The 16,842-nt window shown below is 44.4% G+C and overlaps 1 protein-coding gene across 2 annotated transcripts in view; it reads left to right on the top strand.

The window, feature by feature from the left end:
* Positions 1 to 16,545, top strand: part of ETF1 (eukaryotic translation termination factor 1) — a 28,040-nt gene extending 11,495 nt beyond the window's left edge. Inside the window, exons 2-10 of one of the 2 annotated variants that reach the window (XM_082490042.1) lie at positions 4,082 to 4,257; positions 5,081 to 5,220; positions 8,447 to 8,585; positions 9,542 to 9,732; positions 10,261 to 10,390; positions 11,161 to 11,316; positions 11,910 to 11,974; positions 13,218 to 13,365; positions 14,404 to 16,545. In XM_082490042.1, coding sequence (XP_082346168.1) covers positions 4,082 to 4,257; positions 5,081 to 5,220; positions 8,447 to 8,585; positions 9,542 to 9,732; positions 10,261 to 10,390; positions 11,161 to 11,316; positions 11,910 to 11,974; positions 13,218 to 13,365; positions 14,404 to 14,486 — 1,228 coding nt within the window. In that variant the 3' untranslated portion in view covers positions 14,487 to 16,545. The remainder of the gene's footprint in view (positions 1 to 4,081; positions 4,258 to 5,080; positions 5,221 to 8,446; positions 8,586 to 9,541; positions 9,733 to 10,260; positions 10,391 to 11,160; positions 11,317 to 11,909; positions 11,975 to 13,217; positions 13,366 to 14,403) is intronic. The other variant, XM_082490043.1, reaches the window with a different exon arrangement.
* Positions 16,546 to 16,842: the final 297 nt, after the last annotated feature.

Genomic DNA, 16,842 nt, shown 5'->3' with positions numbered 1-16,842 from the left:
ACCCAGACAGTGAAGCGTTTCCACCTTTCCAGAGGTTGGCACTTAATTGCCCCCTTGTTTCTTTGTAGTGTGTGAACATGTGCCCTTAATGCCTTTAATTGTTTTCTCCTCTCCGGTTTCTTGTGCAGTGGCACGTGTTGTGCTCTTGTGGGCCAGGGTGCCGGTTTCTCACAAAGCAAACTTCTCCCAGCATTTCGGGTCTTGGTGTGCGTACTTGCATTACAACGGCAGCTATTTGGCTGCTCTGCAGGCACTCCTTAGCCCAGAATAGGGACAGCAACTGTCTCTAGCTGCTTAAAACTCCCTGGCTCAGTTCAGTCTGAAAGCATTAGCTTCCAGCTGGTCTAGTATAATTTGTCCTGGGTGCACTGAAACTGCGGGGGGAAACCTCTTAGCAATGCTTCATTTTGAAATCAGGATCCTGCTGAGCAGAAGATAATCTGGAGTGCTTCAGGTCCATCCATCCTGGGGGAGCGCTGGGGATGATACAGCGAAGAACCGGCTCCTTGCGCGTCTGATTCCCAAGCTGCCAGTGTGAGCACTGCCTTTAATCTGGATTGATTACTTAATTGTTCACTCTAACAATTCTGTAATGAAGTTCTGTCTGGCAGTGTGCTCACCGGGGGATTGGTGGTTGGCGGTGGCCTGCCAGGCAGCAAACGTCCCATGTGCTTCATGCAGAGCCTGGTGGTTCTAGGTCTGCTGTTTGGAAAGGCCCCTTTTCTGGTGGCCGTAGTCAGCAATGGTTTCCCCTGCCTCGCTCCCAGAGGTAAGGTACTCTAGAACCCAGCACGCAGCTCATCTAGTGGCTGCGGAGGAGGAGGAGGCATGGGATTTTGCAGAAATACCTGTCGTCTTGTTCAGGCACAGTGGCTGCGAAGACTGATAGGAAACCTGGAAATTGTATTACTATGCAGAATAACCTATTTTTTCAAAGTGTTTTTGAACAGCAGCCTCCTTAGAAACTCTCTGCTATGTTTTTTTTCTCATTGTGGTGAATTTAGCAGATGCAACCACAGGTTTTTGGTTGTTAGTTTGTTTGTGGGTTTTTTGTTGGTGTGTGGGTGTTGTTTTTTTTTTTTGTTGTTGTTGGGTTTTTTTTTTTGTTTTTTTAGACCTTGCCATCTTGTGGAAAGGTCACATACAGGTACAAGCTTGCTTTGAGAGGGGAAAACCCACTCTTCTGTGGTAGGATAAAATGGTCTTCGTGGTGTGCAAGAGAGTTCTGCAGCCATCCTGGTAGCTTGTGTGCAGATCTGCTTCAGCTGGTGCCTTGCTGGTCTCAACTGGTCTTAATTTAGTGATCAGATTCTGACCATGTGCCTGTTTAAGGAAGAGGGAGATGAGCAGGGGATGCTGACTGTTACCTTCAATTAGGTTGCCTAACGAACTCCTGGGCTGGGTGGATTAGCTGTACCCAGCAGGCGGCAGCAGCAGCATGCCAGCGGGGGCTGCCCCCTTGGGCTGCTAGGTGCTTGGGGACACGGGGTGACGAGCTTGCTGACTCCTTGTGCTCCAGGCTCTGGCATCCTCAGGTGCCACGAGGTGCTCCTCCGGCTGCCGCTGCTCCCGTGGCAAGCTGCACGCCTGCTCTTTTGCTGGATTCTGCAGGAATCGGTTAGTGCCTAAAATAGCTTTGGCTGAGTAAATAGTGGCTAAAGCACGTCAAACCCAAGAAATGCACTTGATGTTGGTAATGGAAGGTGCTTTTGGATATAAATCCAAGCTGGAATTTGCTGAAGGGTTGGGCCAAGAACAGTACTGTGCTGTGCTAAACTAGTTTGACACTTAAATGAGGGAGAATGCATCATCTAGGAGACCCTTTTCATTTACTTGTTTGCAGTAATAAATCACGAGGGCTTGCGAAGTCCGCTGTATTACCTCGGGCAGGGTGCTTTGGGCAGGGTGTTGCTAAGGAACGGTGATTTGACGGACACACGTGATTCTACCTTATAGATAAGACGCTGTGTGTAATATAAATAATCACCGGTTATGGTGGCCCCTTCAAGGTCTGGGTTAGGTACAATCCCGCCGGCTCACAGAAATCAGAGCTGTGCTCTGGCCAGTGGCTCAGTTAGTGCCGGTGTTTCTGGGGCAGTGGAACATAGCAGGAGGCCGGGGACTGGGACTTGAGGGGTGTTTAATTAAATGTACTTTTACAAGTGCCTTTTTACTGAAGAATTGGTCTTGGGGGGGCACACCCAGTCTTCCTCTGTGCTACTGTGACCTGCTCCCCTCTTTTTCCCCTCTACCCTCAGTACAGCAAAGTTGCATGGAATCTCTTCCTAGCAGGCGAGCCATGGAGCGCCCAAGGGGCATAACGGTCCCGTCCCCCACATGCCACATGGGGATGCCTTTAGTTCACGCAGCAAGTTCAGCGTGATGTGCAGAGCTTTCTAATCTCTGGGAAGGTTGAGAATCTCTTCTTTCAGAGGAAGAAATGAGCTGCGTGAGCTTACCTCAAGAGTGCTACTTTCAGAAAAGTCAGGAAGAGTTGCTTTCATTCTGATCAGCCTCTTACTCAAAGGAGCCTGCTGGGGATGATAGGCCATTATATCTCCCCTAAGGCTTGTGCCATTCACTGGGGTAGCTAACTGCTTTAATTGAGTGGTATATGGAGTATTCTTGGCTGGTGTGACCTGGAAGTCTGATAACTGTCAGCATGGCTCAAAGCTCCTTCTGGGAATAATGCATGCAAGTGTCTCTTTGCGACTTTCTTGATTAGTGTGTATGGGGATCTTGGATATTAAAACCAATTAGTTGTCTTTAAGGTCAGGGACTTATTTGACCTACCAGCATCCGTTTCAACTTGGCCTGAATTGAAGATCTTTGGAAGAGGGCTGTACAACTTTTGTAAAGAGGCTAATGAAGTGATGCTTTTTAAAGCACTTCCCTGCTGTCTCTGTAGCCCAAACACTTCACTCAGGACGCTAGTGCATGACAATCCGAAACAGCAGCAGGCAGGTACTGTGTTAGTCTTGTCCTACTGTAAGAAATGTAAAAGAGCAAAACCCATATTATTTTTTTTTTTATGGCTGAAGAGCGCTTTGGTGCTTTGACTCAGAATCATGAGTAGAGGTCTTTTCACAGAGCTTAGGTGGTTTGCCCTTGAGAGTGCTGGAGGACACGATGAGGTATTTGATTTTTATGCCATTACTCTAATGTGAAGTATGAGGTCTGGGTTAAATTTGAGACAATGCAGAAGCAGCACTTCACACATCTGGGATACTCAATGGCAGATGGGAGGTACCTGCTGGAAGGCAGACAGGAACTTCCCTGATTTTCATTTTGGCTTTGGGTGGATTTGAACCATGAGGCTACTTTGGGGATTAAGACCTCTGCAGGACCCACCCCAAAGCCATAGGAAAAACTAATATCAAACTTACTTCCCCCCTCCCGTTTACTTTAAGCCAGTTCTGTGATTTGTGGTGTCTTATCTCTTGACTCTGTGCCTGGGGTTGGCGCTTCTGAGCTAGCAGTCATGTACTTAAGCACGCTTTATTTAAAGCAGCTGCCAGAGTGGGTGAGCTTGTCTATAAAGCAGAATGCCAGTGGGAAAGTAGAAAAGACTAACTGCTCCAAAAGGACCCTTCCAGTTCGGTTTTCTGTCTTAATCTGAGGAAAACAAAGTGTTAAATCAGCACTTGGGCTGGCTAGTGCTCCAGCTGTCTGAGAACAAATGGAACGGGCTTTAAAATGTCCTTAAAGTATGTGGATGCATTGTTTTAAATAATCTCTGCTGGGGACTGCCTACATGCCTTTAGCTTGCAGCCCTTAACTTGTACATATGTTCTTCTTCCCAGAGTAGTATCCCAGGTCAGACGAGCAGATTTTGGAGGACCTGCTTGGTATTGGCTAACGTGAACACTTGGTTATGGACTCAAATCCTCTGAAGAGTGTGTTTTTTATTTTCTTTTCTCTCCCATTATTTTCCAGCAGAAGGGGAATTATGCAGATAACAGTGAAGTGGAGCATCCTTGGGGGGAGGGAGGAGGGACGGCTGCGTGCACGGAATATGGTATGAATATACTTGTTGCTTTGTCTGGTGGCTGCTCACAACCCCTCTTTTTTCCGTTCTCAGCAATGGTACCAGCATGATATCGTTGATCATTCCCCCCAAAGACCAGATTTCGCGAGTGGCAAAAATGTTAGCGGATGAGTTTGGCACCGCCTCCAACATTAAGTCTCGAGTGAATCGCCTTTCAGTACTGGGAGCCATTACATCTGTACAGCAAAGACTGAAACTCTATAACAAAGGTAACTCCTAGCTTGTATGGATGCTGGCAAACTTCCCTTACTTGGAAGCAGCTTTAAGTTCCTGCATTGTGCACTTTTTCTGCTAATCAAATCTGTTGGCCTGTGCTGCTGTTTTGCACTGATATTCCAGGTATGTTGCCCACGGATGGCTACTTCAGGGGTAGACCTTGAGACTAGAATGGTCCTTGGCTGTATTAAGCGGGGTTGCAATTCTGTCCTTAGCAGTGCTGATTCTTCTAAACTTGGCCAGTCTTAAGAGCTGTAGTTTAGTGCATTAAACTAGTGGGTTTGCATCAAGCACAAACTTACATATGCCTTATGCGTGCTGCTGTGCAGCTACCATCATTTTGGGAGGAAATAGACCCTGGCCATCTAAAATGAGTACTGGAAAAAGAGTTCATCATTACTGTCTTTACACTGTCAAGTGACTTTCATTGAGATGGTCAGTCTATAAATTGCTGTATAAGAACTAGGGAAGCTTCACGGGGATGTTCAGCCTTTTCCTGGATTCTGTGAGCATGCAAGCTCATGGGTTTAACAGACAGGTACACGTTCTTGCAGCTTTGTTGCAAGTCTTTCCATCAGTGTTACCTTTTAGCTTCCTGCTCCAAGCTGTTCAGTATAGGTGCACTAAATTAGTTTGTTTTCCATTGTAGAGATCTGGGAGGGAATGAGGTGGGGGAAATGGAAAGTAAAAAAAAAAAAAAACTTGGGAAATTGAATTTCAACTCTGCTTTAAGTGTCAAGGCCTAGTAGTTAGCTTTTGATGGGTACAGCTTGCAATATTTCCTAGTGATCTAAAATTGCATTGTGTCCTTTATAGTACCTCCAAATGGTCTGGTTGTTTACTGTGGAACAATTGTGACAGAAGAAGGAAAAGAGAAGAAAGTCAACATTGACTTCGAACCTTTCAAACCAATCAATACGTCGTTGTATTTGTGTGACAACAAATTCCACACAGAGGTAAGAAGTCTCCTCTTGCTTGCTGGTCTTACAGTAGTCAAAGTCAGGCTGCTTTGCTAGACTTGCTGGAACAATCCTTGATGTGCTTGAGGCCACGGTCTGTAGAACAGCAGGCTTTAATTAAGACATCCTGCTGGTGAAGCCACTGGATGGCTTGTGACTGGCCACTATTCAGAAATGTGTGATATTTGTTGAAAGGAGTTGAGATCTTGTCCAGCTCCTACTAAAGCTGACTTTATGGCCCAGCTTGTAACTGCTGAGTTTGTGTAACCCACAGACATGAGCTTTTCTCTCTAACTAGAGGCAAGGTTTTGTTTTGTTTTTTTTTTTTTTTTCTTAACCTTGGAGGCCCATAGAGCTTATTCCAAGCCAGGCCTTAACGTAATGCCAAGATAATATTAGTGCTGCCAGTCTTGATATCAGATGTGTTAACTGAGACCCTTGAAGGAGAACTGGCGTGTGCCTAATCTATCTGGGGTAAAGTGGGATTACTTTTATCCAACATCTACTTATCTTAGTTAAATGAATGGTTTGAGGCATAGTTAAATTAATGTGGATTACAGTAGTCTTGACTGCATGAAGTCAGTTTATTGCATGTAAGTCTGTTTTGGCTGTGTTGGCAGTTGCGGAGGTCTCAATATTTGTGGCAGATGACTTGACTGACTGCCTTTCACGTCCATGACGTTCACCACGATGAATATGTGGACTGAGACTTAATTGCCTGTGATCAAACCCCTATGACATGGGCTCGACGGGCCCTTCAGTGATGTAGTTTTACTTGTTTGCTTGGGTTTTTGGAGGTCTGACCCATGATTGGGTTTCAAAGGGTAGGAGTACAGGAAGGAAAGGTATGCTTGTTGCGCAGGGGAGGTACGTCCCTGTTATTCTGTCTCTTCACCAAGGATGGAATCCCAATGCATGCTTGACCTAGCAGGAATAACAAAACTGTGCACAGGTACAGCCCTTGAGTTCTGCTGAGCCCATAAGTCCATAGGTAATTGAAAGCAAGAGGTAAATAAGAGAATTCGGGAGAGAGCCAGAGGTGCTAAGCCAAGTGGGATACTTGTCTTTACAGTTGTTGGCAGTGGGTGGACAGTGGTAGGTTGCCTTCTGCCCTATCAGGAAAGGCATTAATTTGGTCTTGGCTGCAGCTACTGCCTCGGGGCACTGGTTCAATACAACAAAAAAAAGTAGCTGCTGCCCAGCGGGCTGTTCCCAGGAGGCAGCTGTACATACACTCTTGCTGGTGTGTAGCATTGTTCAGTAAGAGAGTGACAATAACTTGAGAGGAATTTGTGGTAATTGTTACTACTGATGATGTGATTACTAATGGCATCTTTCTCCATGGGCTGTTAGCTCTCCTGTGTCTTTTGAGTACATGATATCTGTCCCGTTTGGTTGTAGAGCCATGCTTTACACCCAGTGATTCCCCTCACTGTGCAACTAGAACTCAACATGATGTACCGAGCATCTGGCTCAGTACATCAACAGATTTCCTATGAAAGTGAGGACATGTCAAGGAGCAGAAAAAGGACATGATCTTCACCTTTAGGCTGAAGCTGCGAAGAGGAAACTCAGCCCAGGCTGAAGGAACAGAATAAAAGCAATAGTCTCTTTTTTGTGCTTGATAGGTCAAATAGTGAAATTGCTGACCTAGAATTAAGGAAGGTGAAACTGGGGGAATTGATGATCATTGGATACTTTATTAAAATAAGAGGGAATCGGGAATATCAGAGCTGTAGTCATCTGCTGCTTGGAAAGAGTATCTGATAAGAATTCCTCTAGATATTTTATTGCCTGTGTGAAACCAAAGTAACTTCCCAAGAGGGATATGAACCCTGATGTGTGTCTGAAGGGTAGGATTTACAATGACTTATTTTGATACCTTGGCTGGAGCATTCATTCCAGTCACACGATTTGCTTGGCTCTGTCCCAGTTAAATAGATTGCAATGTAATATGCCACTTCCTCCTCTCATTCATCCCACTGCTGAGGAATTAATACAGAATATTTATTTTGGCCAGTAGATTCCTTTAAATCTTAGTGTCTGTTTCTTTTAAGCTTGAAAGCTGTAGACTGGGTTGTGTGGATTTTGGATAAAGATGACTGATGGTTTTTATTCTTTCCATCCAGCCCAATAATCGGGCATGCAGGCAGTTAAAGGTCCTGTGCAGTAAACCAACGCCATCGCTCTTTCAGTATTAAACTTGTGACTTAAAACAATCTGGAATTTGGCAAGTTCTCTGTCCTGCTGATGTAGTTTTGCCAGCCAGAAAGAGGATTCTTGCTGTTACGTCTGTTGGGCATGTGTGCTGAATGTGCCTACCTGCCCTTGAGGGAGCAGTAGCTGACAGATTCCCTTGGAAAAAGGATGCAGAGTTTGGGTACTTGGGGATGTCCCACTCCACCAGAATCTTCGCTGGACAGGAAATTGGACAAAAGTAACTCAAAAGCCTTGATACTAAGCAGCGCTTTAGTTGTTACTCAACTTAAGTGACCTTACAGGCTGAATTTAGCTGCTGCCTTTAAAGGGAAGAAGATTGAAGGATAGCTTCATTTTCCAGCAAATATTACGGCTGTCTTCTCTATAGCCAGTTATGCACAGAATAATTACTGCTGCCGTAACTTAATTCTGCTGTGTAAGGCTGAATTTGTCATAGCCACTGTAGATTTCGTCATTCTACCTTTGGGACTTCTTGAAGCAGGTGCAGCAAACCAGTATTTGTGGTAGTTGGCAAGTTGAAAGCGGGTCTGTATTGGTGCTTTGTAGTATAAAACTGAACTGACAAATAGTCCGATCAGCGAATTAAGCAAGTTCTGCTTTCCAGGCAAATTACTTTTCCAGTTTTGCCAACCAGAGAGGTGATGCAGCCTTGTAGAGGTGTGATCTGTTTCATTTAACACGTTCCAGAGCCAATCTTTAGGGTTTTGCTTTGACACCTGCCTGTGACATCATGCGATGAACTGGTAATGCTGCGAAAATAGTTATCAAGCTTAAACATTAGTTTTCTTTCTGTTCTTGGCAGCGTTGTTTGAGACAGTAATCTTGGATAGTCTCAACTTTTGAATCTGCTGCTCTTCCTCTAGTTTATTTGTAAAAAGAAAAAACAGCGGTGAACATCTATGGAACTAAAATTTATTGAGGTGTATTGTTTCTGGTAGCCTTTTTGAACCCGGGTCCTTAATAAACTGGTGCTTGCTGCTGACGACATCGTTTTCTGTTCCAGGCTCTTACAGCGCTGCTTTCCGACGACAGCAAGTTTGGCTTTATTGTAATAGATGGTAGCGGTGCACTCTTTGGAACTCTTCAAGGAAACACAAGAGAAGTCCTGCACAAATTCACTGTGGATCTTCCAAAGAAGCATGGTAACGCACTAGTCTCTCTCTAGACTGCAGCAGAATATCGTGGGGTGGGATGTGAGGGTAGAAGCAGGGAACTTGGCCTGTAGGTGTTTAGCTCTGCTCAATTCTTTGCTCCCCTCAAATCTGACAGCAAAGCTTCTAGTCTGAGCCTTCTGTCAAAATTAATGAATCACTGTAATATGCAGCTGATCTTCTTAAAGTGGCACTGTATTTCTTGGCGCGTGTGACCCTTTACTTGATTTTGGGACAGTCTTAACTAAATACGACTAGCACGAGCAGTAATACCGCTTGGTAGCGTCTGTAAAATTTGCATCTGATGGTGTTGCGTGCAAACTGCAGTGAAAAGCAAGAAGCTGTTGCTTGCAAGAAGCCCAGATGCCTAATTGAGCAAGCGAAGTTCTAGTTCTGTTACCTGATGCTGTATTGTAGTGAGCCACTGACGAATTCAGCAGATAGTCTGTTAGCTACTCCTGGCTTACTGTCCTTCTCTGTAGAATAGGATGGGACAAAATGAAATAGAAACGTCTCCCCCGGTAAGTTTCTGCAGCAGAGACTGCTGGGATGCATTGCATCAACAAGAAAGGTATGCGGGGCAGTGTAACAAAGGAAATGGCTTTTAATGAAGGTACAGGTCATAGAAAATGTGCACAGATGTTCAGAATTTCTATAGGGAGATGCGAGTGTGTAGAAAAGGGTTGTGGGATTTTTTTTTTTTTTTTCTAACATATTTCCCTCTGTGGGATACATGGAGAAAAATCTCTTGTTGTGAATGAACCCTCTTTATTCACTTGCTGTTTCAATGAGTGCCCCCGGCTCCGCTTGTGGCCAATGAATTCTGAAGGCTGCGTCTGCCCTTGCCTTCAAGTTATTCAGGGCCCAGTTGGGACCGTGTACTTGATAACCTTCCTGAAATGAAATGACTTCCAAATTGCTACCTTCATGTCTGTTCTTCCATAAAGGTAGAGGAGGTCAGTCTGCCTTGCGTTTTGCTCGTTTGAGAATGGAAAAACGACACAACTACGTAAGGAAGGTAGCAGAGACGGCTGTGCAACTGTTCATTTCTGGCGACAAGGTGAACGTGGCTGGTCTCGTTTTAGCTGGATCAGCTGACTTCAAAACTGAATTAAGTCAATCTGACATGTTTGATCAGGTGAGTGACCTTTTCTGAGCAAAGCCCAAATGTTTAAGCTGTCTGTAGTAAGATGGTGATATTAGCAGTAGCTCTGATACAAGACGCATCTTGGGAGGAACGTAATCTTGGTGTCTTAAGCAAGTTGATCCAAACTAAAAATCTGATGTATCCGAAAGAGATCTCCCTTTCCTAGTACCCACTGTGAGGAGGTAAGATCTCGTTTTCTTAATAACAGTGCTAATAAGAAATCTGTCCTCCCTGGTTCGGAACTGGCATTCACATTCTTTGTGTTCCCAAATCTAAAGTAGAAGCTGTATTGGAATTTAATTCTACTAAACCTAATCTCTGTGTCCCTGTTGCCTGAAAACTGTACTTCAGTATTAAGCATTCAGAGGTCCCTCTGACTCAGAACCTCTGCTTGCAAGTGAAGCAAAATAGATTAATGCTGTGACTCTTGCCAGGTACTTACTCTTGTGGCATTGTGAAGTAGTCTTGTGGCAGTGCTGTGTAATAGACTTTTTCATGTCTCCTCTTTTTCTTGTTCAGCGGTTGCAATCCAAAGTGCTCAAACTAGTTGACATTTCATATGGAGGAGAAAATGGATTCAATCAAGCAATTGAGTTGTCAACTGAGGTCCTCTCCAATGTGAAATTCATTCAAGAGAAGAAACTAATAGGTATGTGACTACACGCTCAGCCTTCTCCTGAGCCAAATATGCCTGACTAGATATGCTGATGCCTTTGTGTGCTGCCTCAGCCCTGCGATGCTTTCTGAGTTGGACAGAGCGTGACTTGTAGCGATTCTTTCTGTTACATGGACTCCTCCTCAAATGCTGCAGGACTTAATGAGACTTAAAGGAGTGGGGATTTTTGTTGTTGTCCCCCCCCTCCCCCTTCCCCAAAACTTCTTGGATCTTCTCTGTTTGCCTTTTCATCAGAGATCTCCTTAGTTTCAGGCCTTTAGGTGACTTTTGGGTGGGAGGGGAAAAAAGTATCTCCTGAGATCATTTGCATCTTCAGCAAGATGAGCGTTAAGATTTATTTTTGCATTAAGATGGCAGTAGAAATGGTCTCTTGTTTGACTGTCAGCAGACACACGTTGCTAATTTAAAAGCACGAGAGGGCAGTAGTAACAGTAGCTACCTTATGCTGAAAAGAGTGAAGTTAAATAGTGCCTTCTGGTGGGTTAGTCCAATTGATTGTGTCATAGCGAAGGTGAGCCTTTCAATGGAGTGAGATTCCTGAACGGGGCAGTGTTTGGAGTTGACTTTCTGCCGATGAATGTTCTAAATTACATGCTTTGACATGTTATCATATCCTGTGCTTCCTTCAGCAGCATTGCAGTCTCCTTTTCCAGTTTCTTCTCACATTCAAATCAGGCTTGTTAAAAATCCATGCGGCAAGGTCAGTATTCGTGACAATCTCATTCTTTCTATCCTGGCTGCAGGACGATACTTCGATGAAATCAGTCAGGACACGGGGAAGTACTGTTTTGGCGTTGAAGATACATTAAAAGCTTTGGAAATGGGAGCAGTAGAGATACTGATAGTCTATGAAAATCTGGATATAATGAGATACGTTCTGCACTGCCAAGGCACGGAGGGTAGGTAGCGCTTCTGCCGGACTTAAAGGTCCATGAGGGTTTAACACCTAAGCCGTTTCACTTGGGTAGATTACGCTGGAGGAATTCCCTAAGTAGATCTTGAAGGACTAGATCAAGGGAATGTTGTGTAGGCGGGTCACTAGCTTGCAGCTTCCCAGCTACTCTGGGGGGAAAAGTCTGAAACTAGCAAGCTTCCACTGTGGAGAAAGAATCGCCGTGCTGGGGTGGCAGTTTGTCACAGAGCTAGCATGAAGCCCAACTTTCAGTTGTGTAAGTATAAATGTACTACCAGTGCATTATAGAGGGAAGGCTGACTTGACCCCGGTGGCCAGAAACACAATTCTTACTGGCTGTAGACAAACCACAGGCTTACAGCAGGACCTCTGCCTTTTTTTATTGGTTTTGACACTACAGTTATTCTCTACTGGTGTGCCCTGTTTGGTTTCCCTTAGAGCTTCAGCTGGAAGGAAGGCAGTGTCAATGACCAAACCCTCTCTGTTGTAATTGCTGACTGTTGTCAGTCTCTTGCAGTCTTGAACCTACATCTGGTAGTCTTATCCAATGTAATTTATTTTTTTTCTCTCCCTTTGCAGAAGAGAAGATTCTGTATTTGACACCAGAGCAAGAGAAGGATAAATCCCACTTCACAGATAAAGAGGTATTTCGGCTTTGGGGCTTGTAGATTTATTCTCAGTGTACTGGTGCAGCATTCTGAATATCTGAGCTTAGTTTGTTGCAAGCGCGTGAGCGTGATGACCTTTATGGCACTCAGATGAGCCTTCAAGACTGTAGCCTGTGGCTCTTCCTGTTCACCTTCAGCGTAACCCCTGAATTCTAGGCTTGCTTTTCTCCAGTATTTCCTGCTGCCAATTCCAAAGCTGTGTAAATGAGTTGAAGTGACAGGCAATATGGGGCTTTTGACTGCCGTCAAACCATCTGCTAGAACATCTCAGTAGCCACCACGCAACATGCAGGCTAAGGTCCCAAACTGTTACTCCATGCTTATTGTGTACTGATTTCCTCAATACAAAACAACTGTGAGGCTAGAAACTATTACATGGATTTAAGCGCAAGGGAGCCTTTGCTTCTCAGTATATTTGAAATGTGGATCTGTCATTCACTGCCTGTGAGTTTCTTGCCTGTACAGGTCAAAAAAATCCTCGTGGGGCAGGGGGGGTCTGTATTACTTTGTGGATTAAGCTGGGCAAAAAAGCCTGTCCCTTGTAAAAAGGGTGGTTCTGTCTGAGGTTAGGACTGCCAGGGCAGCCGTTGCCAGCTGTTTTCCCTCCTGGTGGGGTAACTGCTAATTCCTTCTGTGCACGGAAGTTTTACAATGTTATCTGCAACAATGTGGTGTTTCTATGCCAATAATCACTTGACCTTCTGCTTATAAAACTCTACTTTTTGCCTCTGTATTTGCCTAGTTCAGTGTTTCCTAGAGTAAACACTGCCTGCTTAGATGAGTGGCGATGGACTGTTTGCAGGGTATAAAGCAAATCCAAAGAAACAGTGAAAACTAAGAGTGTAGCCTGAGGTGACAGTTGAGCAGAGGAATAAACAAGGCATTTTCTCTCTTGCTTCTGCTCTAAATTCTGTAGCATGGAGGCCCAAAACAAGGTCTGTCAGTATTTAATTTCTTAGCACCAGGAGCCTTCTGCTTGTGCCAGCGCTTGTCTGATACATGTGTCAGGAATGCTTCCCATCTGGACCCTGGCAAGCGTGTGGGGCTGCTCCAGCCTGCAGAGCACGAAGGGTGGTGTCTCTGTCTTAAGACTCAAAAGAGGAGTGATGTTTAAGCTAAAGACAACTTTTGGTAGGAATTTTCTCAGTGCCTAACATGCAGTGACCATAACTTTTTTTCTCCCCTCCCCCCCCCCCCCCCCCTTCAAATGTCTACATAGACTGGCCAGGAACATGAACTGATAGAAAGTATGCCCCTTCTGGAGTGGTTTGCAAACAACTACAAGAAATTTGGAGCAACATTGGAAATTGTTACAGACAAATCACAGGAAGGATCCCAATTTGTGAAAGGATTTGGAGGAATTGGAGGTAAACTGCGAGAGAAAAATGTGTTTGTCTTTTTAATGGTTGACATGATAATCTGGTGCCAACACAAGTGGAAAGCTAAGCAGATTAATCTTACTCCTGTTAGTCACGATACCAGTTTAAGAAACTATCATGTTCATCAGGAGACTCCACAACCTCCCTGGGCAGCCTGTTCCAGTGCTCTGTCACCCTCACTGAGAAGAAGTTTCTTCTCAAATTTAAGTGGAACCTCTTGTGTTCCAGCTTGAATCCATTACCCCTTGTCCTATCATTGGTTGCTACTGAGGAGAGCCTGGCTCCATCCTCATGACATTCCCCCTTTATATATTTATAAACGCTAATAAGATCACCCCTCAGTCTCCTCTTCTCCAAACTAAAGAGACCCAGCTCCCTCAGTCTTTCCTCATAAGGGAGATGCTCCACTCCACTCCTTCCTGTCCCGCCAGATCCAGCCTCTTTGCATGGTGGGATGCTTTTTCCTACTATGCTCCAGTCCTTGTAGACTTGGAAGGGAACACTCCTTGAATACCCTTCACCTAAGTAAATGTTTTCAGGGGTAAAAACTTCCCAGAAACACAGGTTGGTGTTTGGGGTGGGGAGAGTCCAGGAAGACAGCCCCTAAATACTGCTTTTACTCCACTGTAAAAATTACTTCAGTGCCAGCTGCCTCCTGAATTTAACTGGTAGGCCTTCGTCTGAGCGGTTATATTAGGCTAAATAATCCGTTACTGGGGTTTTGGAGATACGGTCCTCCCAGAACAGGCTCAGCTTTTGCCGAAGAAAGCTGGTCTGTGCTGGGCAGGTAGGTATCTCTTCCTTTTGGCAATAAGCTACATCAGGCTGTACCGTGGATGTGGCGTTTTCACCGTAGCTTTATGTCTGCCGTCAGTCTGAGCCTGAGGTGCAATACGAGCGCTAAGTCAGCTTCTGCAAATTTAATTGAGAAACTCTTGATGTGCAAGACAGGGCTTGGTAAACTGCTTAAAATGCCTTTCTACGTCTTTGAATTTTGAAGAAGCTAAACCGTGTTGTTTTTACCAGGTATCTTGCGGTACCGAGTGGACTTCCAGGGAATGGAATACCAAGGAGGAGACGATGAATTTTTTGACCTTGATGACTACTAGGTAGTCGACCTGGGTCCGGCAAAACGTGCCTCGCCCCTCCAGCATCCAACCCAAGGAGCAAACTCATGGTGGAAAACACAACAGATCCCTGCCTTAGAATTGGAACATTTCCAGAACTTGATCCACGAGCATTGGATTTAAAAAAGCAAAACCCTACACTTTGATTTGTCATAGTGTCAGTACAGCAGCAAACTACTAAGTTCCTATATGCCACTTTGGACTAATTTAAAAAGAATCCCAGTTTTTACTTTTACTCAATGGTGAAATTGGTTGCTCTTGTATTTTATGAAAATGATTTTTTTAACCTTCATGATACATTAACTGCTGTAAACCTCTTCCTTCAAAAAAATTAATAGAAGTAAGATCCTACTGGTTTGTTTCTTTTTACTTTGATTGGAGAAATCAATCGCTGCATTTTGCAGCATCGTGACCCATTTACATGGCATTCTCAGCTTAGACTGCAGAAGAAGAAACGTAATGAAACCGGAGCCATTCATTCCTTTCAAAAGAATGAGAAGGCACTTACCTAGAGTGCTAGCTTATAACGTGTGGCTTGCAAATTCAGATGGTTTGGGGAGGCTTACCAGCCAAACGTGCTTTAATCTATTTGCAGAAGCCCTGCTCTTACAATCTAGGAAACGCACTTCATTGATTGCAAGGAAAATGCTGCTGAAGTCTTGGGCTTAATTGGGATTTGAGCAGTGCAGCCTTCAGGATATATTTTTTTTTTTTTTTTTTTTTTTTTTCAGTCTTGACAAAAATAAACATGATTTAAGTGAAGTAAGGTACACTTTGTTTTGTTTCTCAGTTAAGTTTTTCCTTTTTGCTTTAGGACTGCGTAAGGTTTCCTTGATTATGTGAATTTGAACCCACAGTTCTTTAACGGAAGCGGGTATTTTACAGGAATAATTAGTGAGGGGAGTCCTTGACGGAACCCTTAGTGCTGGTGCATTTGGAGCATTCGATACCGATACGCTGAATGTTAGCACAACCCACTGGGGACATCCATCTCCCAGCACTAAGGCAGTCTGGTGTCTTGGCTCACAAGTGTCCTGTAAATCTGATGCTGAACTCTAACGCGCCCTTAAGGGGTTAAAACTTCTGGTTGCATCAAGACTCGAGAAAGCTTTTTTGTCACGCCTGCTATATAGAATGCATTTCAACCTACTAGAAAACGGCTAAGGGTTTTTCAGACGGTCTGGCAGGCGGAGGGTGGAGGGAACATTGGCACGAGATGATGCACAGGGCTGGCTTCTTTTTGGGGGTTACTGGGTTTTCTGACGGGCGCTGCCACATCCCAGTGCCCGTCAGCTCTCTTCTTCACTGGCTCCATCACTCCCGGTGCGGCCATCAAAAGCAGCTTCTGTTCCAAGTTGCATACCTGCCTATTTTTCTGATAATCCTGTTTCACTTGAATGGAGGGGGAGCTTGTCGTAAAACTTCTGCCACGCTGTTCTTTGAGGTCCAAAATTACTGTCATGGTGAGCAATACGACTTGTAACCCCGGTTTATAACCTGGCGGGTGGCTTTGCCGGTGATTTCACATCTAAGCTGGAATCTCTCACGGAAGGTGTGACTGGGTCCGCCGTACACTTGTGCAAACCCAGGTTTGAGCGCATTTGCGGTCTTCACAGCAGTATGTTCTGGATTTTGCCATTGTAAATGGGTCTAATGTGACATGACAAGACCAGAAAAAAAAATTGGATGTAAATTTACATTTTTGAATATACTGCTTGTTGTTTCACATGATACATTAGGGTATGCAGCTCCTTTTTGTAGTTTTTATTTTTACTATTTAAGTTTGGAAATGATGCCAAATTTTTTGTATTTCTTTAATCAATGTGTTCTCTTCGGTGATATATATTGCATTATATATTGATGTGTATATCAATATATACTGATATGTATTACACTTACACATACAAACACGTTAAACGGGGGTGAAAAGTCCTAGCCTTCGCATACTATATAGCCTCTGCAGAGAGATCCCAAGCAGTGATATCTTGGTGTTGTGATGTACAGAAATGGAGAAGAGTATTAAACCATATTTAAGAATATAGTACGGACTCCTGACTTATTTTCTTTAGTGCAGGAAACGCTTGCTTTCCTCTCAGCTCGGCGCCAGCTTCAGCTCAATACTTGAGTTTCGAGGTAGCCGTTTCGTAGTTGGGCTTGAACGTCGCGGTTCTTCATCATACTGAGTTGGTATTTTAAGCTGCGGGAGAAATCTAACTTAAGAAGGGGGGGTACCCAACAACCCAAGTTCAAAGAAAATTGTGCTGTGAGCGTTACCTGGGGTGGTCTTCTGAACAACCGAGGCAGAGGAAAAATACCTTGCAGTTAAGATTCCTGCGTG

This window comes from Vanellus vanellus, assembly GCF_965231255.1.
Source record: "Vanellus vanellus genome assembly, chromosome: 13".
Taxonomy (NCBI): Eukaryota; Metazoa; Chordata; class Aves; order Charadriiformes; family Charadriidae; genus Vanellus; species Vanellus vanellus.
The sequence above is the reverse complement of the archived record's forward strand: the minus strand, read 5'-3'. Positions and strand labels throughout refer to the sequence as shown.